General features: G+C 34.5%; 1 protein-coding gene across 2 annotated transcripts; it reads left to right on the forward strand.

The window, feature by feature from the left end:
- Window positions 1-911: 911 nt before the first annotated feature.
- LOC129260917 (sodium channel and clathrin linker 1-like) lies at window positions 912-23,436 on the forward strand. Of its 2 annotated transcripts, XM_064114162.1 has the most exons (21): window positions 912-978; window positions 1,748-1,800; window positions 4,037-4,109; window positions 4,419-4,474; window positions 5,831-5,969; window positions 6,737-6,808; window positions 7,847-7,963; window positions 8,618-8,779; window positions 9,690-9,868; window positions 10,355-10,445; window positions 11,073-11,243; window positions 12,377-12,451; window positions 12,762-12,904; window positions 13,490-13,682; window positions 14,438-14,574; window positions 15,188-15,247; window positions 16,010-16,088; window positions 16,870-16,965; window positions 18,105-18,205; window positions 19,032-19,228; window positions 19,342-23,436. In XM_064114162.1, the coding sequence occupies exons 1-20, from the start codon at window positions 976-978 to the stop codon at window positions 19,207-19,209; spliced, it is 2,178 nt and encodes a 725-aa protein (XP_063970232.1). In that variant the 5' UTR covers window positions 912-975; the 3' UTR covers window positions 19,210-19,228; window positions 19,342-23,436. The 2 variants fall into 2 exon arrangements, with proteins under 2 accessions (XP_063970232.1, XP_054754897.2); XM_054898922.2 differs by having other exon boundaries at window positions 19,032-23,436.
- The last annotated feature ends 1,954 nt before the right edge of the window (window positions 23,437-25,390 follow it).

Consider the following 25,390-nt stretch of genomic DNA (forward strand, 5'->3'; position numbering starts at 1 on the left):
GCTGGAAAAGAGAAAATAAACAGGATTTGGGGCCTGCATAATCTTGGTTTTAGGATTCAAAAAGGAAGAAAGGAAAAATCATTGTTTTGTACATCTATCTGAGTTTGCTATGCACTATTTATTTACTTTACCATTATAAGTGTGTGTCTATACAGAGATTTTTTTAAAAGTCCACACAACCTGGGAACAATACATTTCTTTTATTCTCTTTCAATCATTTCATATTTACAATGATAGAACGATTTATATATTACCACAAATCAATTAGCAAAGTAAAATAACAGCAAACAAGATTTACATACAAGATGTACAAAGTGAAAGTAACTTAGTGGTAGTGGCTGCAGAATTAATATTTCAAAAGTTTGTTTTATTCATTTTTAATTAATGTTTTTCTTTATATTTTTCGGGCCACCAAACTTTAATATCGGGCCACCAAAAAAAATTATTTGAAGGTTTTGGTGGCCCGAACGGGCCACCACCAAAAAAAGTTAATGTGGAGCCTTGGTATAGTGTATACAAGTATAGTCTATATAAGTCTAAAGTTGATGTATACACTAAAAGCCTTGTAAAATGGGATGCACATTGACCGGAAGCGACAATCTCAACGATAGTGCTTCTATTTAAAGCGATGTCTGGATTACCCCTTTCTGAGGTCACACTGCTTGGCCTCCCTTGAATGTTAGCTCAATGTTGATAACACAAAAAGGGTGTGAAATGGGATGTCATTCTGCTTGGCTTTTTGCATTGCATACACTAACTGTGTACAGTCTTCCACAACTGTTTTGCTCAATTCTTCCGTGGGAAACCTTTGTTCCTCTTAGGTCGATTGAGGGATGAATCAGCAACCCTGGAATTTAATTCTATGTATGTATAACTTTGCTATTATATGCATTTTTCTTTTCCTTTGCAGTCCAGAGACTGAGTGCTGTTCTTCAAGGATATCAAGAGAAGTATGGACCTCTGGATAAGAAGGAAATGGTAATTTCTCTGCTTTGAAAATGTCATTTCTTCTTTGATTTTTATGGCTTAGATGAAATATCCATTTGATTTTACATGTGTTCTTGTCCATGCTCCCTTTCACTCACTTGTACTTAAACCTCCCCAGACTGTAATTGAAAACTAAAGGAATCAAGCATTATTCCCCAAATAGACCTTATAATGCAAATAACATCATAATCTCATAGCGCCCTCCCTCAGAGGATAAAGGAATGCGTGTAAATGGAGTTGTCAGAGATGTGCCAGCTGCAGATCACCAATGCATGCAAGGCAATGGCTTTATATTCTCAAGATAGCGGCGCAGTAATGTCAATGCATTATGTCTATCAAGGGTAATTGACATTGTAAGGAAGTTGAGGTGAGATTGCTGTATTGAATTGGAATAATTTTATCGAACCTGACGTATTCTTAATTTTGGGGACCTACAATATATCTACAAAATATGGTACTAGTATTCTCAAAACAATGCTCAGTAATCACACATATTGTCCCTTGACATTAACTATTGATCTAGCTTTTTCTTTACACTGATTACACTTAGAAAGTAGAAATGAAAAATGAAAAGGAGTTTGACTTTATAGTCTATGTAGTGTATTGAATTATTATGCATGTGTTAAAAAGCTGATATTCACTCTCTACAAAGTACACTCACTGTTTTGGCTTAGTTATTGTTTGTGGAAATATAAAGCTCCACACAATGAAGAGTAATGAATTTAATTGTGTTTTTCACCATTCATTTTTTTTTCATCAGGAGAACCTTTATCATCAGGGTGACCCAGCTGCTCCATGGCTTACAAGTAGAACGTGAGTCCTATTTCATACTATCATTATAAAGCTATTCACCTGGAGTTTCAACAAACGATGATTTCATTTCTTAAAAAAAACCTCACTCTGATCTCAATTCACTTCAATTTGGGTTTATTCAATATGAAAATGGAATATGAAATGCTGTAGTCTGAAGGCTAATTGTGCAATATTTACATCAAAATACATTTAAAACTATCTACATTTGTAAGAAAAACAGTTGATTGGTTGAGACATTAATATGTGTTGCTAGATTTTATTTGATACAACCAGCCTGAGACTGGAATGAAAGATTCTGTATTGCTAACATATATATACACTGTATGTACTGAACTTAACCAAAAAGGGTCAGAAATATTATTAAGATTTGATTTGCATTATGATATTGTTAATATTATTAAAGGCCACCGCACACCTTACAATTGGTCTGTGACTTGATTTTGGAATAAAACATATTAGAATTTGATGCTAATACTGAAACATGGAATATCTTACAGTTACTGTGAAATGTTCAAAATCATCATACACATACCTATGTTCAAATCTGTGACTATGCTATTATCCTTATTAGAATAAAAGTGAATTTAATAACTAGTCGTAATGACATTATAGCAATCACATGATTGGCTACGATTTATAGTAATTTGGCCTTTACTCCAAATTAAAGGCTTGCAATCATCCAAAATTGTTATTGTAGTCTTCTTTCAGTCAATTTGAACCTCAAGTGAAAAAATATTTTTCATTCACTTTTTCAGAAAATTAGCAAAATGTGATTTGTTCCAAAATCGGATCGTGGACCAGTCGTAAGGTGTGCGGTGACCTTTAGAAAACAAACATTATGCATTGGTTCTCAGTTCAAGAGATTTGGAACTTATTATTGCAACAGAATTAGTCACAGCTATACAGTGCGTATCAAAAAAAGTTTACACTTAGAAAAAATCCTGTAAAATTATACATTTGTAATATCCTGAAGATTTTTCCACATTTTAACATTAGTACAGATCCATTTAAGCAAATGATGATAAAACTGTCGAAAAATATTTACGCTTGAGTGAGCACCACTTACTTTTGAAAAGTTAGCGAAAAATGATTTGCGCAGAACTTTGAAATAGTTATGTGAAGAAAAGTAGACCTTAAACATGAAGAACACATGGAATTTAGCTAGTAAAATTGATTTGAAGATATCTTTTACCTTTTTCAACTTATTTCCTTGCCCAAAACACTTTGAAGAGTGAATTGCGCCCCACCCCACTCCCTCACACACCGAGGCCATCGTGACAATATTTGCTTTACACTGAGCTGTGATTTACATGATATGGCTTTGGCTTGATTTTTATTTTGTTAATCATTATCGAGCTTGGGAAAAGTGTGGAGAAACAAGTAATAAATGAAAAATGAAATGTAAACCCACTTTAAATGATAAGAAATTAGTGAAAAATGCTGGAAATGTCTGAAATAAACTTTTGTTCAGATTAAGTTATTTTCTCAGATCCAGCTGGCACAAAAAGGGTAAATGTTGTGCTTACTAAGTGCTGAAATTGTTACAAAATGCTTGAATGTATCCGTTTTATTTCAATTGACTAAAAGTGCAAGGGAAATGTATGAGAAATGTTTCGCAGGGTAAGTTTGATTTCGCCTTTTCCCCTTGACACAACGTGAAAACAAGCATTTCTGCGCAAACAGATTTCTGCAAGCTTTACAAAAATGGACAGTGCTCACTCAAGTGTAACATTCTGTCAAAACTTTTATTTTCATTGGATAGATGAGACCCAAACCCAAGAATATATGTGAAAAAATTACCCACATGTTGTATATTTTTTAATTCCGAGGGCTTTTTCAAAGTGTAAACTTTTTTTTGATACGCACTGTAGTTACAAAAAAACCTTTTGATTGGTCAAGAAACAAGTGGTAACTGTTGGATAATAATGTCAAATAAATTATTTGACAAGTAATTTATTGAAATGCTCCCCATAAGGTACGGTACGCTCATTGTAGATAGCTGCCTTTCTATAAAATTGCAATTTTGATGTTAAGTCAGTAAATATATCCAATAAAACACATTTTAATTCTATATCCCTCACGTCATAACCATTTTAGGGCACACAAATAATTATAATCTAGTAATGGGTGGAGAAGTGATAATGACATGCATTTTGGGGGATAGGCTTTTCTTGCTTTATGAAAAACAAGAAAATACAATTCTAACAAGGTTTGTATGATATTTTTTTCTGATTAGAATGCTATCTCCATTGATCACTGAGTACGACAGGCAAATAACAGAACTGTCCCAGCAAATTGGCATATATAAGGTAACGTATACATGTAGCTGGCTTTAGATAATTATTACAGAGATCACCTTTATTTAAAAAGAATCAATACAACAATAATACTAATGATAGTAATTTGTACATAATTACATTTTGAATTGAACGATTTCAGTGAAAGGATTCTCAATCGGGCATTACTTTATTTAATTCAGGCCTGCTTTAATTAAAGATGGTGATGTGTGATTTATTATCAATACTGTAGGGGATTTAGAATGTTGCTAAGTGGAATATAGCAAAGACATACATGAATGTGATTCATAGTGCTTTATGAATGTGTATTTTCTGTTGCAGATTGAGATGAGAGACCTACAGACCAAAGTAGACAAACTAGTCAGAGAAAATAGCAGGTAATATTATAACGATGATAATGACATTAGTGAATTCTTATATTAATGTATTTGTCAAGTATGACACCATGGGGGATGTTTCTCAAGATTTAAAGGGGTACTCTGGGCTGGAAGTAATTATATCTAAATAAATAGAGTACTGGTAAACTAAAATTTTATCAAAATCTGATAACAAATATTAAAGTTATTGAATTCTTAAAGTTAAGCAATATTTTATGAAAACTGTTGTATGCACCTCATCATGAATATTCATTAGGTGGGGTGCTGATGTCACATCCCCACTTTCCTTTTTCTCATGTTATTACACTAAATCATAATAATTTCAGTTTTTAATAGATTTGTGAATGATATGTTTCCCTTAGAATGAAATAATTTGCAGAAATGAATATCTATTTTATTTAATCAGTTGTAAAGCCAATTATTTTGTTTTTGTAGGAGAGAAATTGAATAAACATAATTTCATAATCAACAAAATACAAGAGAACAATTGGGGATATGATATCATCAGTTTGCTCAATGAATATTCATGAGGACATTCATAAAACTGTTTCACATAACTGTCATAATATTCCTTGTCCGATTTTGATCAAATTTTCAGGATTTCACTAGTCTGATTTTTCCATATCTGTTCAAATTATATCATTTTCAGCAAGGGTACTCAGTACAAGACTTTAAATAAATACTGGGGCCTGCAATTGACTTGCTGTTGATAGCAAGTTTCTTGAAACCCCACCTAAAATTTTCTGAAAAGAATAGTCCAACAGAAGGACAATATCTTTAAACGATCAATTACAAGGTGGGTCCCAGGATGCAAGGCAGTAATATATGTGACCAGCAACCTCAAAACACAATAAGTCGACAGGGAAGGTTTTCTGTAAATAGCTGAAATAATAATTTGGGCTTTAGAAAGAAAAAATTAGAAAATTAGCTTATCTCGAAGAGTAACCCTTCTTCACACTGAAAATTTGAAGTTGTAAAGTTAAATTAAAGACGTGATTCAGGAGTTTTTATAAACAAGTTTTCCCCAGATAGCTTGGGAGTTTCATAGAGATCGTACAGCGTGCGCACCTCGTGCTTGAGTGAACCCGAAACTTTAAACCTTGTTTTCTCCTTAATTTTTCAACCTCTCACTGAATTTCTTTTACATTTCAACAAGTACTTGTGTAGGTTCTTGTTGATCAAGTTTGAAAGGTTATATATCATTTTTCTTAATAGTATGTGCTCTTTCATTTTTGGTGACTTATTGTTGGCTTTGAGGTGGCAGGTCACATATATACAGTTTAATCATTTATTATGTAAGGTAATACATGTATTTTGAATATCTTTAGTCACTGTCATTTATTACTGGTCTTTTAGGTTACATCAAGAACTGAAATCCGTGGTGGAGGGACAGCTAGAAACAATTCAGTCAGGCTTGAGAGGAGACCACAGTGAAGAGGTTGCTGAGAAAGAACTTGTTGATAATTTGAGGAAACAGATAGAGCTCTTAGAAAAGGTATCAAATTAATTCATCCTACAATGACAGTCTGCTCATTTCATGGAACAACCTTTCAAATTCACATCAAACAACTGAGACATAAATTTTAAACTACTCTTTAAACACATCTATTCAATATGTAAATGAGCTTTAATTCAACAATGAAAATTATGTAAAACATATTTTCATGTCCTTTTCTGCTTTGAATCACTTTAGAGACATTCCAACATTTGTGAATACTATTTATTACCATTATTATTTTTAAATTAGGAAATTTACAGGGTATTTGGGAAATCACTGGGAACAATTCAATATTAGCATTTTCTTAAGTTATTTTCTCTGCAAATTATTTCTTTCTCAAATTGCACACAAGGAAATATGAATGCCTTAATCCTGTATTTTGTGCCTTTTATGTAAGTCCTTTTTTAAGTATCATAAAGATTTGTTGGATTTGATTGCATCTTCAACTATAAAAGAGTGCAATATAATCTAGTCATTCTGACTTTCGTCTCTCTATCTGAGGGACGTGGGTTCGTACTCCATCTATTTGGTCTTTTCCCTAAGCAAGAAATTTACCTACATTGTGCTGCACTCAACCCAGGTGAGGTAAATGGGTAGCCAGCAAGATTGATTCTTTGAATGTGGAAACGGCATCTCGAGCTAAAGCCGGGGTAATAATATAAGTATGACTTGGAATAGATTATTTCTATAAAGATAGCTATATAAATGCCTATTATTTTTTTTTTTGTGAAATCAAGTGACTCTGATTCATGCATATCTCACAGGAAAGAGAAACAGCTAATGAGATGTGGCAAGAAACAGTACATGAATTAGACAGACTTGCCGCAGAACATAGGGTAAGCCAGGCTATTCATTATTTGATTATTTAATTCTCCTCATCATGTCCACTTTTCAGTCATAGCTGCTTTCATGCTATAGAAAAAAGTTGAAACACATATATAATTCAATTGATCCAATAAAATATGCTCTTGAAAGGCATAATATAGATATGAAAGAATTTATTTCTTCCTGTTGCCCCCACCGTATTCAGTCGTGGAGGGCAATATTTGTGTAGTCAGTTCATGACCATCTCACTTCATTAACCCATGCAGTACAGGCAACCGAATAGGTTTATCCTTAATTTATGATGGATGCTTCGTAATCTAGCCTGCTGGCATGTATAGCAGGTGGCACGAGTGGGTTGACAATTAGAGAGTCAGTTTTTAGTGCCAATTAAAAGACGGTGTCATTCAACAATTGAGTAAGTCTGCACAATGTATTAAAGAAAACCTGTGCATTGTTTTCTTGCAGGTCCCATCAATCCATTTGCATGAAACTTATCAATAAAAAAACAAAATTGTGAAGATTTGTAAAGTTTACAGACATTGTGCCTTTTGTTTGGCTGATAGGAAAGGCCTTAAATGAAAATCTTTCATTGATTTTTTTTTTTTTTAATGGTAGCAAGTTTCATGAAAGTGAACCATGTTTCATGGTATTTTTATGTAAAGTTCAAAGGAGGTGCTGTGGTTGGGTTGTCTCAGGCACCTGAAAGTTTGTGGATCGATACCTGGCCATGGCACCTATGCAGATCAAGCATCAAGCAATATTTTCTTTCAAAGAAAATCGCTGTAAGAATAAAAAATAATCATAACACACCTTGTGTAGAGAAATGTCCTCCAGAACAGCTGGATCCTCTGTCAAGGTCCTCCTGCCAGCCATTTTGGCCCAATATGAAACTGTATGTGTTATACATGTATGTTAAAGTATTCAAGTAGCATAAAATGGAATGTATTCAACAAAGCAAATTGTTATAATATAAATATGTTTTTGATATACTGTATATGTGATATAGTATTGTATACTTGCTAAAACTAAAGAATTATGATTTTCTTCAGGATATGTTAGGAAACTCCAAAGCCCAAGTATCTACACACCACGCGATAGAAGCTAAAGGGGTTGCTCTTATGAGAGATAATCAACTGCTCAGGGATAATAACTACAAACTAGAAACCGTAAGTTATACTGTATTCTGTCTTTTTAATGATGAAGATGATGATGATCCATAGCATTTATATTGCTTCATATTTCTGTTAAAAGCATTCATAGGTGCAGACTCCTCCAATTCATGCCCTAAGAGCCTACTTCTTGAACTACGATAAATACCCAACAGCACTTCAGTTATCCTTTTGTTTTTATTACATGCTTTAAAATTTATCATTGAATTTGGTAATATGCAGGGAATTATGACTTTTTTGAAATCTCAGATTAATTTTTGATAAATCTATCAAGAAAAGTATTTGTACAATGTTGTTAGCAAGGTAATATGTTAACAAGGTAATATGACATTTTTCCTTTAAGAATCCTAATCATCAGGTAAAATGGTGAAGTTAAGATAAGAAAGAAATATAAAAAATAATTAGGAGTGGTGTAGCTATTGTTTCCTGTCTATGCCCATAAGAAATAACTAAATTTGAGCCTTGTAAAAAAATATGCCTTCCCAAAATATTTTGGCTTGTGAACTATTGTTTAGATTTTGGTTAAGCGCTGTCATTGACTATCTAGTGCTGAAAATTTCTATAGGCTTCATTCAAGGGCAAGCAGATTTTCTGATTAAAAAAAAAACTAATTCCATTGGTTAATGGATTTGATTATGTTTTGTTTGGTAGGCAAACAGGCATCTCCAGGATGTTGTGACTGCACAGGGCCAGGAGATAGAAGGTATGAGAGACCAACTAAGAACAGCTAAGGGTGATCTAAAGACAACAGCTATCCAACTCAAAGATTTTACTTCCATGAAAGAGACTTTAGAACAGCAATGTCGGGCAAAGGTAAGAACCTTCTTAACCATGATTGCCCTTGAAGACATCAAACAGCAATGTCGGGCAAAGGTTAGAACTTCTTAAAACCATGAATGCTCTTGAAGACATCAAACAGCAATGTCGGGCAAAGGTTAGAACTTCTTAAAACCATGAATGCTCTTGAAGACATCAAGCAGCAATGTCGGGCAAAGGTTAGAACTTCTTAAAACCATAAATGCTCTTGAAGACATCAAACAGCAATGTCGGGCAAAGGTTAGAACTTCTTAAAACCATGAATGCTCTTAAGGACATCAAACAGCAATGTCGGGCAAAGGTTAGAACTTCTTAAAACCATGAATGCTCTTGAAGACATCAAACAGCAATGTCGGGCAAAGGTAAGAACCTTCTTAAAACCATGAATGCTCTTGAAGACATTAACCAGCAATGTCGGGCAAAGGTAAGAACCTTCTTAAAACCATGAATGCTCTTGAAGACATCAAACAGCAATGTCGGGCAAAGGTAAGAACCTTCTTAAAACCATTTTTATACACGCGCCCGATACGTGGTAAATTAAGCGTAAGTTATACAGGAAATCTGCATAAACCATGGATTCAACTGGGGGTTTTCAAAACCACCTTTGTGAATTCGGGCCAAAGATTTCACTTCCATGAAAGAGATGTTAAAATAGCAGTGTTGGGCAAAGATAAACCATTCCTGAAGACACTTTGGGAAGTAGAGATATTAGAATCTCAGAATTCTGAAGTAAAGATTAATTCTGATTTATTAACTAGAGTACGACTTTCACTAAGTAATATTTCAATGACTACTATGCTAATATTGTTATGTAATATGTAATGTTCGATGATACTTGAGTAGTGTTCACATTACTGGCCCTATACCAAAACTTTAGACAGGCTTTAGGGTTTGTATCTTCATTTAGGACAGAGATCTCGGTGAGCTCCGTAGTCGGGTACAGTCCTATGAGGGAAGGATACCAGGTCTCCAGGAAAGGATCAAGGAGCTGGAGCTTAGCATGGAGCTGATCTCACAAGAGAACATGAGATTACAAGGAGCTAGGAAGGAGCTTGAAGACAGGATTAAATCTCTTCACCAGAGATGGTAATTTCTTTTACTTTTTGCCTTTAAAATAGAAAGATACCCGCAATAGGCATTTGACTTAATGTGGCTCATTCAATCAATGTTTGAGGGTGAATAGTGGTTCTCACTCTCTAACGTTAGTCTCACTCTTACCATTTATTATTTAAAACAATAAAAAATAGTATGAACAATCAATGAATATTTTAGCTCGTTTGGTACTCTAAATGCTGTCTTTATGTTTAGAACTATAATTATAACAGTTAATTAGAGCTGTTTTCTGCCATTTGTAAGAGTTAGTAATTATAGATTGATTTTCAAAGCTGTTCATGAATTTATTACAGACGAATTAGTAGAGTGTCTTAATTTCTGATGATTTCAATTATATGAATGAATAGTTATATTCAGGTTATTTATAGAATTAAGCATAACTCCCATATTCAATAATCATTGTGATACCCACTATATTAGATGCAGTCATGTGCCCCTTGTATTATTTCATTCTTCCAGCTCAGATGCTGAATCTCGTGAATATGAAGCAACAGTTCAAGTTAGAGAGAGCATACAAATGTCTGAAAATGCATTATTGGAAAAAGACCAGGTGATTAATAATATTTAATAACAAAACTAGATATTTATTAAGGTTGGTTATAGAGCTGTATTCCTTTAATGTTTGAAGGAAAAAATGTAACTATACACACTGAGCAAGTCTTTGAACAATTGCTATAAATTGATACTTTTTTAATTGAATGTCTCCTGCTCTGTTTACAGGTGTACCTAGTCCTTTACATAAGATGTTAAATTTAAGAAGAAATGTTTTTATGATTGACCTTTTGCACAAAATCATTAAAGATGTTTAAAAGAAGAATCAAATGTTTTTTCATGCAAATGTGATAGCTAGGTAAAACCTTTGTCGGACTGCACATAGAAATTGATATTTTGTGTTTACCCTTATGAATTGAAGTTGTATATCAGTATTTTGGGGGAAGAAGGCTTACAGAGATTCATTCAGACCCACCCAATATATTTTTATTTGATGATGATGATGGTAATGATGATGATGATGGTGATGGTGATGATGGTAATGATGATGCTGATGATGATGATGATTATAATGATGGTGGTGGTGTTGGTGATGGTGCTGATGAAGATGATTAACGACGGTGACAGATAAAACCAAATATTTGGTACATTGGTATGACCTCTCTCCTTTGTGAATAAATTATAGGCAATGATCCGAGAGCAACAGACTGAAGAGGAGGTAAGAAGATTGCAGGATGCTATGGGTAAACTGGTCAACGAGGCTGGTAAAAGAACAAGACAAGAAGTAGATAGCATCAGAAAACAATGTAATTCAAATATCGCTAAGCTCATGGAGGAAGTTACAGCTCTAGAAACGGTGAGTGGCATTTTTATGCATGGGCAAAAATGCAACACATGAGGGCGCCATTTACAAATATTTATGTACTATATTTGTATCAGTGGAGCTGCCGTGGCCGAGAGGTATAAGGCCATTGACACATTCAAGTCCAGGGTCCGATCCCCTGCCATGACACCTTTGCCTGTGAGCAAGGCATTTAATCACAGTACTCTTTTAAATGCTTTAGGCTTTATATTTTATTATATGTGCACTTGTTTTCATATGAAATAAACAAAGAAAGACAAATTTTTGGCAGCATATAAAGTCAATAAACTAGCAAAACAGGTAGATACTTTACATCCAATTATCTGGTGAAAAATGAAATTAGGATTTCTCTGATTTAACATTATGAAATGATAATTTGGATCATAATGATATGACCAGTCCTTTATTTGGCATAGATTTACTAATGACAGGTGATAAGTGGTCAGTAGTAAAGTATAATGACCAGTTATGGTTTTGAGATTAGGATGGTTATGTATAGCAAAGATCCACATCACAGACATGCCAACCGTTCCCTTCTTAGAGTATATGTTCCTCTTTTTTGGTATGAATACACCAATACTTCTTTTATGATTTGTTAGTTTTTTTTTTTTTTCCGATCATGGAGTATGTATTATACATAGCGCGTGACACTTGCGCCGGTCCGACTGTCCAAGACCGGTAAAAATCACTGTCGGGCCAGTAGCTTGTAGCATGAAAAGAACAAGTTAATTCTTGCCTACGAGCACATGTTTAAAAGGGTAAATTATCAGGTTTTCAAGTAGAGTAATTTTATATGTTTCTTCACCAATCTCACTACAACAGGCTGGCAATTGTTACGTTGAGACATATTTTTAAAAATACTCTTTTTGTCAAAAAAATTCCTTCTAAGAATACTTTTTTTTGTTTCAGAAGATTTGCAGGTCTGACATCACCAACTTATAAAACATATTATGGACATCATTTTGATCTGGCATATAGCATTAACATGTAATTGGTCATCCACATAAACTCTCAGCTTGTATGTTTTCACTGAAGATACGATATGATTTTAACTACTGAAGGTGAGGAATTAGATATTTTCAAATACATATTAACAAAGCATATTACTTTCATTTGTTTTTAAACAGGAGAATGCTGAAAAGCAGGCTGAGATAGAAAGAGCTATCAGAGAGAAAAGGGCAGTAGAACATGAGCTTGAACAGGTAACTATCATCACCCTTTTTTTCTTATTATTATTTGAAGCTCTTGCGGAGTTTCTTCTGCATTCAATCTCAGTACTTATACAGGTTATTGTTGATCAGTTTAACAAGTTATATACCGTTTTAAATCTTAGGATGCACCTTGTCAAGCTCATCTTTCTCGATTTTTGTTGGTTTGAGGATGGCCGGTCACATTATGTACAATATCTATTTATAAGTATCTTATTCATTCATGAATTTAGAATTGATTGATATTTATAGAAAAAATTCCAGGATATTGAGTTACTTACATGTATTATATTCCTTTTTATAGGTGTATAAAGAAGGCACCGCTGTGACTGGAGACCAGCGCATTAACGAGTTACAGAACAGGATTATTGCGATGGAAAGATTAAAAGATGAAACCTTGATACGAGCTCAACAGATGGAGAAAAACATGCACAGACAGGAATACAGGTGGGTTTGTACTGAAATGAGATGAAGATGGTTAGTACCCCACCCTCCTCTCTCTCCCTCTTTACAGATTTTTTTCAGAGCCGTGGTGAAGTGGTTCCAACTCTTGTCTTCAGAGGATCGTGTATTTGAATCCCACTGCGGTTTAGCGTCCTTTAGCAAGGCCTCAATCCAAACTTTGCCACTCTCCACCCAGGAGATAAATAGGTACCTGGTAGGATGCGAAAGCCTATTTAGTCTGCATAGCAATTGGGTCTTGGAACTCTTGTTGGAATGCTCCCCAGGGAATGGAGAAGGTGCATACATCGTTCGACCGGGGTGATAATTTATCTGTAAAGCACTTAGAGACATCATAATCAAGCACTATAAAAAAAAATGATAGATTTCAGGATTATTATAACAGATGATTTTAAGATAATAGATTTTATCTAACTCTGAAGATGCAACAATGTTAATGATAAGACATTATTTTACAATATGGCCTCAATGTATCATTGTTGCTTGGGTTAAACCTTTATGAAAGGTAATACTCAGGAAGGAAAACTTGCCTCAAAGACATCTCCTGTACCATTCTGTTTGTCTTTTTAGCCATGAAGAAGAGAAGTCTAGGAGTCTCCTGGTGACTGATCAGCTTAGAGGACGACTTGAGAAGCTGTCCAGGGAATGCGAGACCTTATCTGATGAGAGACTGAGATTGATGGAAGATAACGATGACCTCAAGAAGAAGCTGATAGAATTCCGCAGAGAAAAGGAGGATACAGAGAGATCAGCGGCTAAAGATGTATGTAATACCGTTTTTATTTCAATCCCTTGATGGTTCAATTCTTTAAGTGCCATAGGATTGATACATGGATGACTAGGGAATATTTACATTCAATTTGTCTACCACATGGGCTTAACTTGTGGTCTACGATCATTTTAGTGTCAATTGCCATTACACTATACTTGTTTGAATGCATGCTTAATCTAATTTTCATATATTCTATTGCCCAGATGGTCTAATTTCAAATTTTTCCAATCAAAATTTGATTCATTAAGCATTCATCTAGACATATAGACCACATGATGTTAGACCAAGTGGATATTAACAGAAATTGGTGGAATAATGTTTCCATGACATATGCTCCGGTGACAATTGCTCTGATGGAAATCTGCACGTGAAGTCAAACATAAAACCTAACTTCCAAAACTAAATAAACCATTATCCTAATATCTTTACAATATTCTGAACCAAAAACTTGACAACAATCCTAACTCTAATCCTATGCCTTCTGAAATATTTAGACCGGAGTAAATATTGCAGGAGCAAATGTCGTGTCAACGGAGAAATAGATTATGTGCTGGCAAGAATGATGTGACGGGGGTAATATAAATGTATATCTGTTTACAAAAACAGATTCAGTGTTTCTATCTGACAAAGTATCAGATCTGACATTTTTCATTGATTTTGATTGGCTGAGAAGCATAGGTGTTTGATTGTTGCTATGGTAACCATCAAAGTGAATTGTTAATTACTGTTTTTTGTTTCCATTGCAGCTGATCAGTGTAGAGCATGAGATGAGTGTGATGAGAAGAGAATATGAAGCTCGTCTAGAGAGTGTTGAGGAGAGTAGTAGACAATCTACAAAGGAACTCAGACAGATGGTCCTATCTCAACAGAAGATGAGCTCGAAGTATGTATCTATCAATCAACTCATTGCAGGGCTTATAGTAATCCACAATTACCAAGACCCTGGTTCTATTTTCTCCCCTTTTCTGTTTGTTTTTTGTTAATCTATTTGTAAGTGACTTATTGTATACTTGATTATTATTTTCATTTCTTGACTTGAACACTGTTTGTTCATCTTGTTAAGGAGAATCTCTATTTTACAAGCCATAGGCTTTTATTGTAACTCCCCAGTCATATGTTATCGTATATGTTTGCTTTTTTCATGTGTTTTATGAAATTGAATGACCTTAGATGCCCTATTCATTTGCCCCGATGACCTTTTCATTAGACATGTGTGCTGTAATATAGGAATGTTTCAAATGGGAAAGTTGCCTTGCCATCAAAATATCAGTATTTTAAGGCCTGACAAATATTAAAGGAGCAGATTTACTAAAGAAAGTTTTAAATCTAATAAAATGGATATAATTCTTCATACCTGAAAAAAAAAATACAATTTCACACATAGGCAATTATTTGCCCTTTGTATAAACACACACTAACCAGCCTTCATCAACTTATAGTTCATGACTTCCACTTCAGAGTGTTGCAAAATTGACTCATGCATTTTTTATTACCAGATGGAAAGAAGAGTGCAGAGTCCTTGGTCAGAAATTTGAAGGAAAGATATCAGAACTAAGGTAATTAATATTACTTTAATAAAACATATGCAGTTACACTTTAGGACAAGTTTTAAAAATGGTAGGCTTTGTGTCTGTGTGAATATGTCTTGAAGAATGATTATCATTTATCATTTTATGATCCAGGGGGCCGTTTCATAAAGCTGTTGTAAGTTAAGAGTGACTTTTAGAACGACTAATGATCCTTTCTTGTGGTAAATGATATTCACCATTAAATATTCATTGGTGATTATTTAGCGCGTCAGAAAGGTTCACCAGTCGTTCTTAAAGTTGCTCTTTACTTACAAACAGCTTTGTGAAACACCCACCAGTTATGGGGTTTTATGTTGTTCTTTCAAAATAAATGAATTTTTAGATGCATTTCCACCAAATCGATGTAGATTCTTCTACATCAATTGAATAACTGAGGTAGCATACTTTTTCATCCTGGATTTTATGCTTAGAACACAATACCAAGTTGTGCATTTGGGATTTAATGAGTGTGAATATCCTATCTGCCAACTGTTCTTATTAAATAGAAATATTCTTATTTTGGATAAAGGAAAATTGCCATTTTTAACCTATTTCTGTGAAAAAATGTATGTATTATTGAAAAGAAAATTTGAAAATGTTCCTATTTCTGAAAATTTCTTAGTAATTTGTTCCTATTTTGTGGTTTGGAATATTTACGCCTATTACACAGAGTTGTTTTGATCCTAGTCTCTGTGCAAGACCCTGCTGGTTTTCAGCCATTGTGATATCTGTCCTCTGTTTTTACTTTAGATCCCAACTGACTATGCAGAAGAAGAGAAATGAAGATCTGACTAATCAAATTCATCAACTCAAACAACAGAACATACAGGTATGTTATTGCGTGTTTTGTTTGAAAAGACAGTTTTGTTCTGTGAAAATTGTTATGTAATTCCATTACCATGACTAAATATCATGAATGAAAGTAGAAAATATTTTATATGGTATATGGTAAAAACATAAACAGTGTACAAAGTATGCTCACAATTTTAGAAAATGTTGGTAACGGACAGCATTAGGGTGACAGGTAATTTCACCCTCATAACTGCCCAAATCGCCCCGAAAATTCTCCCAAAATGCATAATTTGGGGCAACCATTCTTTCTAGAATTGCCCCAAGGTAGGTAACAAATAACATTCAAGATTATTTAGAAAATCAGTATCCTAACTTTAGCGGAATAATGATATTTGCTTTTACTCCATAATAGCAAGTTACCCCTAAAAAGTGGTCCTCAAAATTAAAGAAAAAGACCCCAAAATTCTGCAATCGCCCCAATGTGGAAAAAAGATAGCCCCTTACCCTGGTAAAAGAATTACATTTCTTGTGTTGAGTTGCCCAGTTACTCATTCTAAAATTAAGCAATTCACAATACATTCACCATCTTTTTTCATTATGATGAGAGGCCCACTTTTCGATTGGATTTAAACACATGGCCCTCTGATCAAGAGGCGAGAGTCAAATCTAAAATTGGAGCATGTCAGGTGTAGGGATTATTCTTTAGTGTCAATATAATAATAATGTTCCTTTTCATGATTTAATTGCCCATTGAATCTTGTCAGGTATACTGTTCCTTTTCATAATTATTTTTATAATCCACTTTTCATGTTGAATAGAGTGAGCAGGTTGTATCAGATCAGATGGATGTTAATAGGAAGTTACGTCAGAAAGTAGAATCAGCTGAACAACAAGCTACAGATGTTACTAGGAGGGTAAGTCAAGTTGCAGAAAGAGTTACAATCAAACGTAATTAAAAAAAGAATCAAACACAACTTCATTTCCAGCCAATCAAAAACATGCATTTGGGACTTACACATGATTTTTCTGCAATAGGCCTCTGGTCATTTTAGCAGGCATGTGGACACTCATATGGCTAGCCATTTAATCATTAATAAGAAAAAAAAAAACAAAATGATTACTTGATTTCAAGCAATTCAATTTTTCTATCAAGAATTTTATTTCTTGATAACAAGAAATCGGTATATGGGTTATAACTTGCCTGTCATACAAACATCATCATACACTTGCTAAAACATCAAGGATTTACAGCCCTCATAACAGGAGAATCCAATATTGTTGATACAGGGAAACCCGTTAATAAAGACCAGTCAAAGGAGACAAGGAAACATTCTCAAAGAGAGGGTGGTCTTTGTGGAAAGGTCCATATAATAAATACTATTCTGTGTGCATTCCTTGTGCCTCTCAGCTGAATTGAATCATTCATACATTTATGGGTTCCAATACCTTACAGTAAGCACTAATTCTCAGATACATTATAACCACCTTTACATGTATCTTATTGTTTTTTCCACAATTCAGACTCACATATAGAACTAAATTTAATCTTAGAGAGTGCTTTAAAATGGCTCTTACCCTTTTTACTACTGTTTTCTTGAATCCCAATATTTGAACAAGGACTGCCTGGTTCTATCAGGCAACTGGTTAAAGAATACTTTATACTCTGTTACCTCATTATTCAAACTTGATTAATTAAAGATGGGTGGTATTCTGACAATTAAACCTAGTTTTAACCTAAACTAGAATTTTAAACTGTTCTTCTATGGAGTGCTAGGCTTCTTAATATTCCTTGCCCGTTTGTGGTAATTATAATGTATCAATTAATTCAGTAAAATACATTATATTTTTGTATTTTCAAATTCTTTTCATTTCACAACTCAATTTTCAGCAGAATAAGAATTATTTTGATTGGTGAATAGTTAACAACGGGCAATTCATAAAAGTGTGGTCTAAGTTAACCCAGGTTTAATTAAACCATGCTATCAGAATACCACGCAATCAGTCATTATGCTGAGGTATGATTTAACAAATTATATATTCTCTTTGTCTATAGTTAACAGATAGATCATCTAGAGAGAGAAGACTAGCCCATGATAAGAAGCAACTCCAGGCCCAACTGGACAAGATCAGAGCAGAACTTGGTAGATCAGATAGGTAAGATGTTTAACATTTCTCAAAAAGAAGGCAAAAATTTATGACTAAACATTACACATAGGTCTGAAAACAAGTAGTGAAGTGTAAGTCCCACTTGTAAGGTTAAGTCCTACTCTTCAACTCCACTCACCAACTCAAACCCGTCTTCTCTCATCTCTTCTGGTTTTAAATCCTGGCTACACCCATCTCCGAAAAAAATATTCTACTTCCTAACCGTCCACTTTCTCACATTTTTTTTTCACCTCTACCTACCGGTATATCCACTTTCCTTAGTCCTATAGACTCACTACATGGTGTACCATAAACTTCTTCTGCAATTAAGGTCATTGACATTATGGTTTTCTGTTGTTCCACCACAACCTCGGCTGATGCTGTCCCTCCTACAACTACTTCTCCTCCACCTTCTCCTCCTGCTCCTTCCCCTTCAACCCATTTCTAACCTTCCAATATTTTTATCATTCTTTTTCTTCTTCATTTCTTTTAATTGATGTAATGATAAGATGCATTATCAAAATGGAGGTTTTCATGTACAATTATAAATTTGTGTTTAGCTCATGATATGAAATTATACCTCTCAGAAAGGTCATTTTAAATTATATGAATTCTTAAATCACATATCACAGTTAGCCAAGTTAACTTTGTGACAACCATCAGAGCACTCATATTTCTTACTGAGCAGTTATTATAGTGACCAACACTGATGAAGAGTTATGACTCTAATGACCAAATCACCTTTGATCAATTTGTCTTAACATTTCATTGATGTGGATGATTGTAAGTGATGTAGATGACACTAAATGATGGACACTTATTTCTTACACCACAGAGGAGGCCACGTCCCTGTGCATCTGACTACATCACATCTGAATGATACCTACAATCATCCTAGACCAAACTATCCATCAGTTGGGTTTGTGAGACAGAGATCATCATCGATAGCTAGCTCCATCCATAGCTACAAGTCATCTCATAGTAGAAACTCTTCACCGGAATTGAGTCCATGATAAACTATCCATCAGACGGGTTTGTGAGACAGAGATCATCATCGATAGCTAGCTCCATCCATAGCTACAAGTCATCTCATAGTAGAAGCTCTTCACCGGAATTGAGTTCATGATAAACTATCCATCAGTTAGGTTTGTGAAACAGAGAGCATCATCGATAGCTAGCTCCGTCCATAGCTACAAGTCATCTCGTAGTAGAAGCTCTTCACCGGAATTGAGTCCATGATAAACTATCCATCAGTTAGGTTTGTGAAACAGAGAGCATCATCGATAGCTAGCTCCGTCCATAGCTACAAGTCATCTCGTAGTAGAAGCTCTTCACCTGAATTGAGTCCATGATAAACTATCCATCAGTTGGGTTTGTGAAACAGAGCATCATCGATAGCTAGCTCCGTCCATAGCTACAAGTCATCTCGTAGTAGAAGCTCTTCACCTGAATTGAGTACATGATAAACTATCCATCAGACGGGTTTGTGAGACAGAGATCATCATCGATAGCTAGCTCCGTCCATAGCTACAAGTCATCTCGTAGTAGAAGCTCTTCACCGGAATTGAGTTCATGATAAACTATCCATCAGTTAGGTTTGTGAAACAGAGAGCATCATCGATAGCTAGCTCCGTCCATAGCTACAAGTCATCTCGTAGTAGAAGCTCTTCACCTGAATTGAGTCCATGATAAACTATCCATCAGTTGGGTTTGTGAAACAGAGCATCATCGATAGCTAGCTCCGTCCATAGCTACAAGTCATCTCATAGTAGAAACTCTTCACTAGAATTGAGTACGTGACATATTCAGCCATCGACATACATGGAGTTTATTTATAGACCAATTGGGTGCTATTCTTATTGTTAATCCAGGATTTAACCCTAAATGAAGTCATGGATTTTAGCTTAGCTATGTACTGAGCATTCAGCGATGCAGAGCTAATAAAGAACTTCGTCATATGTTCTGTGTCCATGTTGAGTTTACATAAACAATTTCTTACGAATGACAGAGAGAGAGAGGGATGAGGTAAGAAAGAAAGAGGGAGAGGGAGAGAGATTGCACAAACTTTGCCGTAGCTACAAATTACCATTAAGCACAACCTTGTCACTATAATAAAGTACTTGAAATGTCTAGCCGTCCAGCCATTTATTTATTTATTCATTTAGTCTGATATTAGTTGTGCAAGACAAGAAAATGTGGTTCAGTTCAGAATTATTTTCTAAATTTGATGTGGTCTAAACAGAGATACATTGGCCTAAGCTTACAGGGGGTTCCTTGCAAAAGAGTTGTGATTAAATGTAACTCTTAGTAATCAATCATAAGTCCCTAATACATGCATTTCATTAGTTGAAAATCAAGTTGTGAATGATTTTTGGAGTTGTGTTTGATTGCAACTCTTTCTCCAATGACCCCAGATGATATTAAAACCCCTCCTGGTTTTACACCCTCCTTGGTTTTTAAAGGACAAGTCCACCCCAACAAAAATATGTTTTTAATAAAAAGAGAAAAATCCAACAAGTATAACACTGAAAATTTTATCAGAATCGTATGTAAAATAAAGATGTTATTACATATCAAATTTTCGCCTAATTTCACAAAACAGTTATATACACATCCTGATCAGTATGCAAATGAGGAGACTGATGACGTCATCCAATCTCTATTTTTGTATTATATTATGTAAAATATGAATATTCTAATGTTCTCACTGTCGAGTGAAACAATGATTAATTCCTCCCTGAACATGTGGAATTAGCATTGTTTATAAATACTACATGTATATGGTTCAAGTTGGTCCTTATTGTCATATTTGAAAAAAAATGAAATATTGTATAATTCAAACAATAAAAAACAAAAGAAATAGTGAGGGACATCATCAACTGTCTTATTTGCTTGTCAATGAGTTGTGCATATCACTGTTTTGAGAAAAATAAGCGAAACTTTAAAATGACATAACTTTCTTATTTTACATCCGATTTTCATGAAATTTTCAGTGTTATGCTTGTTTGATTTTTCTCTATTTAATAAATCAACCTTTTCCTGGGGTGGACTTGACCTTTAAGCATACACACAGTACATAATGAATGAATGTGATTGCTGCCCTAAAACTATTTCCACGTACAGCAGTATACAGTTGTGCTCAAAAGTTAGTGAACCCCATGTACTACTAAAATGCACTACTTCATTGCCGACTGTTAAATGAAGACAGCAAGACTGCAATGTTCCGCAAGCCCAGAGAAACAAACTTTATTGAATGTAATATTTCATCACCTGACTTCACAATTGAATATAATAAGGCAGAACTTGAACACTTTAAATATGTTCATTTTCTAGTGGGATTCACTAACTTTTGAGCACCACTGTATGCTAAGTTTAATATGACCCAGGCATAAGCCCTTGTAAATCACTAATATTGTTTGCGTTCATTCATGTTATGTTATGGTGTGCGTGTGGGTTTTTGTTTGTTTATTTTTTGTTTTCTGTGTGTTGTACTTCTTGGCTTGAATTCTAATTATGTATCAGCTGAAACTTTCAGGGGCATTAAATTTTCACTTTTGCAAGTTCACCACTGCATAAATCCCACTTCTGTGTTAGCCATTGACATTCAGTAATGCTGAAAGGTAAAAAGTTAAATAAATGTAACATATAGTACCGAAGTGATGACGTCAGTTGCCATGGTGTCATGGCAGCCTGGTTCTAAACAAATGCTCGCTCTATAAAATTATAGCGTATGTTTCTCATAGGAGAAAATGGCTGCTATTGGAATTTCATCGCTTGCAACCTATTTTTCAGACGAGCCAAAGTAATTGCAGCAAAAAGTTTGATCACTAAAATGACATTAAAAATTGATACCAACCTTACTGTCTAATCCATTTGAAAACCTATGAAAACTGCTGCAGTAGGTAACAACCAGAGACAAAACACATCACCATTTTTGCAAATACAAATGTGTATAGACGATCATCAGCTGCAACTCTGTTTTTCGTTTTCATGACATCGTGACGTCACACTTCGGTACTCTATTGTATGTGCTCATCAATAAATGCAGTACGCTGTGGTAGCTGTGTTATACAATAATGTTTGATGTGTTTTGTTAGCCTCAGCCAAAAACTACATAGGTAGATAAAGGGAAGTAATGACCAAAATAGAGGCCTAGCAAAAAATAATGATAATACACTTTGAACCCACTACATATAGAACTAACTGATGGTAACTCAGTCATTACTTTAAATTTCCATGGAAACCTTGGTTTGTATTCATTGTTGATTAGTGCTACTCAGTGATAGTAATTACTATAGTTTAATGTTAAGGTAATACCTCAACGGTTTAGCCATTGTATGCACCAGTGTGTTGGCTCAGTTGGTAGAGCATCCGTCTCGCAACTGGGAAGTCAGGAGTTCAAGCCCCGGCCACATCAGACCAATAGATGCTAAAAGATGGAAGTTTCTGCTACCCTGTTTTGCGTTCAACGATTCAAGGGTAGAGCTACGTTGATCTGGCGCTGCACAGTGGCTACCGGGTCCACGATGAATTCAGCAAAATGAATTTTCAGAGTATTTTTATTTCAGATTTTATTTTGAACAATAGAATATGGATTAAATCAAATCAATTTCTTGATATGAAATTCTTAACAATTAATAAACTTGATATCAGGAAATCATTGTATGTTAACACATTGATATAATAATTATATATTATTGACTGACCTTCAGGGAAACGTAACATTTTTTCAGCTTTCTAAATATGTATCATTTGGTAATTTTTAATCATGATTAATTTATGATAAACTTGATAATAATCCGTTTCGTTTTCTCTGGGATGTACTGTATCCCTGCATTATTCAGTAATGGATAGCTTTCTACAAGTACTAAGTGTGAAGGTTATCAAACAAAAATATGGATTTAGAGGCCGTTTCGCTTTCTGATTTATTTCATCTATGTTTAGGGAAATTAAATTTATCTCCACATGTTATGTTCAGTTTGAGAATGACTATGATCAATATTCTCATGTCAAACAGTATGATCTTAAAATGTTGGGGCATTATATTTTGATCATGTAATGCAATAGTTTCCTCACAGTAATACATGCATTTTTACATTGTGTGATACATACAGAGACTGGAATGCCTTCAATGCACATGCTGCCATCGTACATAAATTATATTGTAAGTTATGCCAAATTGAAAATAAAATGTTATATATATGCGGTTTTGCAAAGAAAACAACTGTTATTGATTATTATTTCTTTTGTTTGATGTCTCCATGTTCGGGTGGTTTTGGGGTTTACTGCGACCATGTTTCCTCCCAATAATACAAGTCTTACAAAGAGTTAGAGTCTTACAAAGATTGATCCGGTCAACCTCAAGTATATGGAAATCCAACAATGTCATAGAAAAAGAGAAGCACACTCAATTTTCAAGAAGACAATTAATGAATTAATATACATCATATCTAAAAAATATTTTGAACAAACATGCATATTAGATGTTGGCGTTGCTGGCTTTCCATAGTTGTGATTGGTTGGATCAATGAGACGGGGCAAATCTCACAAATTTGACATTATTTGAGTGCAATTCATGTAATCAATAGATTGTTGAAAGTGTTACCCTGGTGCTTTTCATCAACATTTGTCGTTGACAAGTTGCCAGATCTGACAACTATTCATGGTTTTGATTGGCTGAGAAATGCAGTTACCATGGTAACTGTCGGATAGTTTGTGGGATAAAACTCCTTACAAATTCTGTCATGAAACGCTGCCCAGGAACGATTAGTGATAAAATATGAAAATCACGCAGTGCCAGAGGTATATTTGTTCTTTGAAATGAAACTATTATCTGTAAATACTGACCTGTATCATAATGTTCCCACAGTCCCCCTTTATCATTAGGATTTCTATGTCTCCTGTATAACCACTATTTAGGTTTTCTGGATGGATTGGTCAAGCGATCGGGCAGAAACAAATCCTCTAACTTGACAAAACATGAAAAGAAACATACATCCTCCCCTGTACTTTATGAGTAGTTCCATACAATACAAACATTCAAATTCAACTTGCTTTTCTTTCATTCTGTCATGTTGTTTGAGATAAAAAAGAGGGAGTTCTGAGTTCTACAAATATCAAATAGCTTGTTTATTGATCCACGTATCATCTTGCTTAGGTGAAATTTAAAGCATGACATTACATGAAATTTGATTGGCATGTTTTTTAAATCTGTCAATCAAAATCTTTTATTTGATATTTTCCCATGCTTGTTTCGGTATAAGGGAACGTCGCTTTCAAATATATCTCTCTAAATTAGTTTAAAATTCTATTGTATTTCTCAACGAGATTTTTGCTTTATAATGCTTTCTCCATCTGTTTTAAATTGTTTCATATTTATCTTTCTTGTTTTATTATCAGTAATCTCGAAACAGCGTCTTAGAAGGTGCGTTTTATATTAGGCTAGTACTGTAATAAACATCCGTATAATATACATATACCCGTACACATATAAAGATATAGAAATGTTAATTTATCATTGTAACTTATTAAATTTAAAAAAATGTTCATTTTATTTTGATTGTAATCCTCTATGTTTGGATTTGACATCAATGAAAATAAACTTGAAACTTATAAAGATATTCAGATTCATCTCTCCATTTCTCTCCTTCCCCCTTCTCTCTCTCTCTCTCTCACGCTCCCTTCTACCTCTACCCCCCCCCCCCCCCCCTCGCTCCCCCTATCCCATTCCTTCGGATTTACTTGCCATTTTTATCCCACTTTACCTTTAAGTGCAATTCCTCTTCCCTTCCGACGTGCGCAAACGGATCAAATATTCGACACGCATTATATTTGATTAAACAAGAATTCGGCAAGAATTGCTATGAAAACATAGCTTCTGGAATTTCCTACTATATCTTGCCAAGATTAGATTGTTGAAAAACATATATTATTTCGCATCCTTAAAAAAAATAATAAATGACTATGACTTCTTCTCTTTTCATCATCGGGTAAATGATCTAAATAACTAAATATTCTGCAAAAGTTGCTTTGCTTTAATAACGAGGGCCCTCAACCCCCCCCCCCCCTCCCCCTTTGAGAAATAGTTCAGACGTTCCATATTTCAACAAAAAACAATGAAAACGAAGTGCACTTTTCTCCTGCATTCTTGACATGAATGTCCATGGTCTGAATTTTCAAGCATAATCGTACACG

This window comes from Lytechinus pictus, unplaced genomic scaffold (genome assembly GCF_037042905.1).
Source record: "Lytechinus pictus isolate F3 Inbred unplaced genomic scaffold, Lp3.0 scaffold_19, whole genome shotgun sequence".
Classification (NCBI taxonomy): domain Eukaryota; kingdom Metazoa; phylum Echinodermata; class Echinoidea; order Temnopleuroida; family Toxopneustidae; genus Lytechinus; species Lytechinus pictus.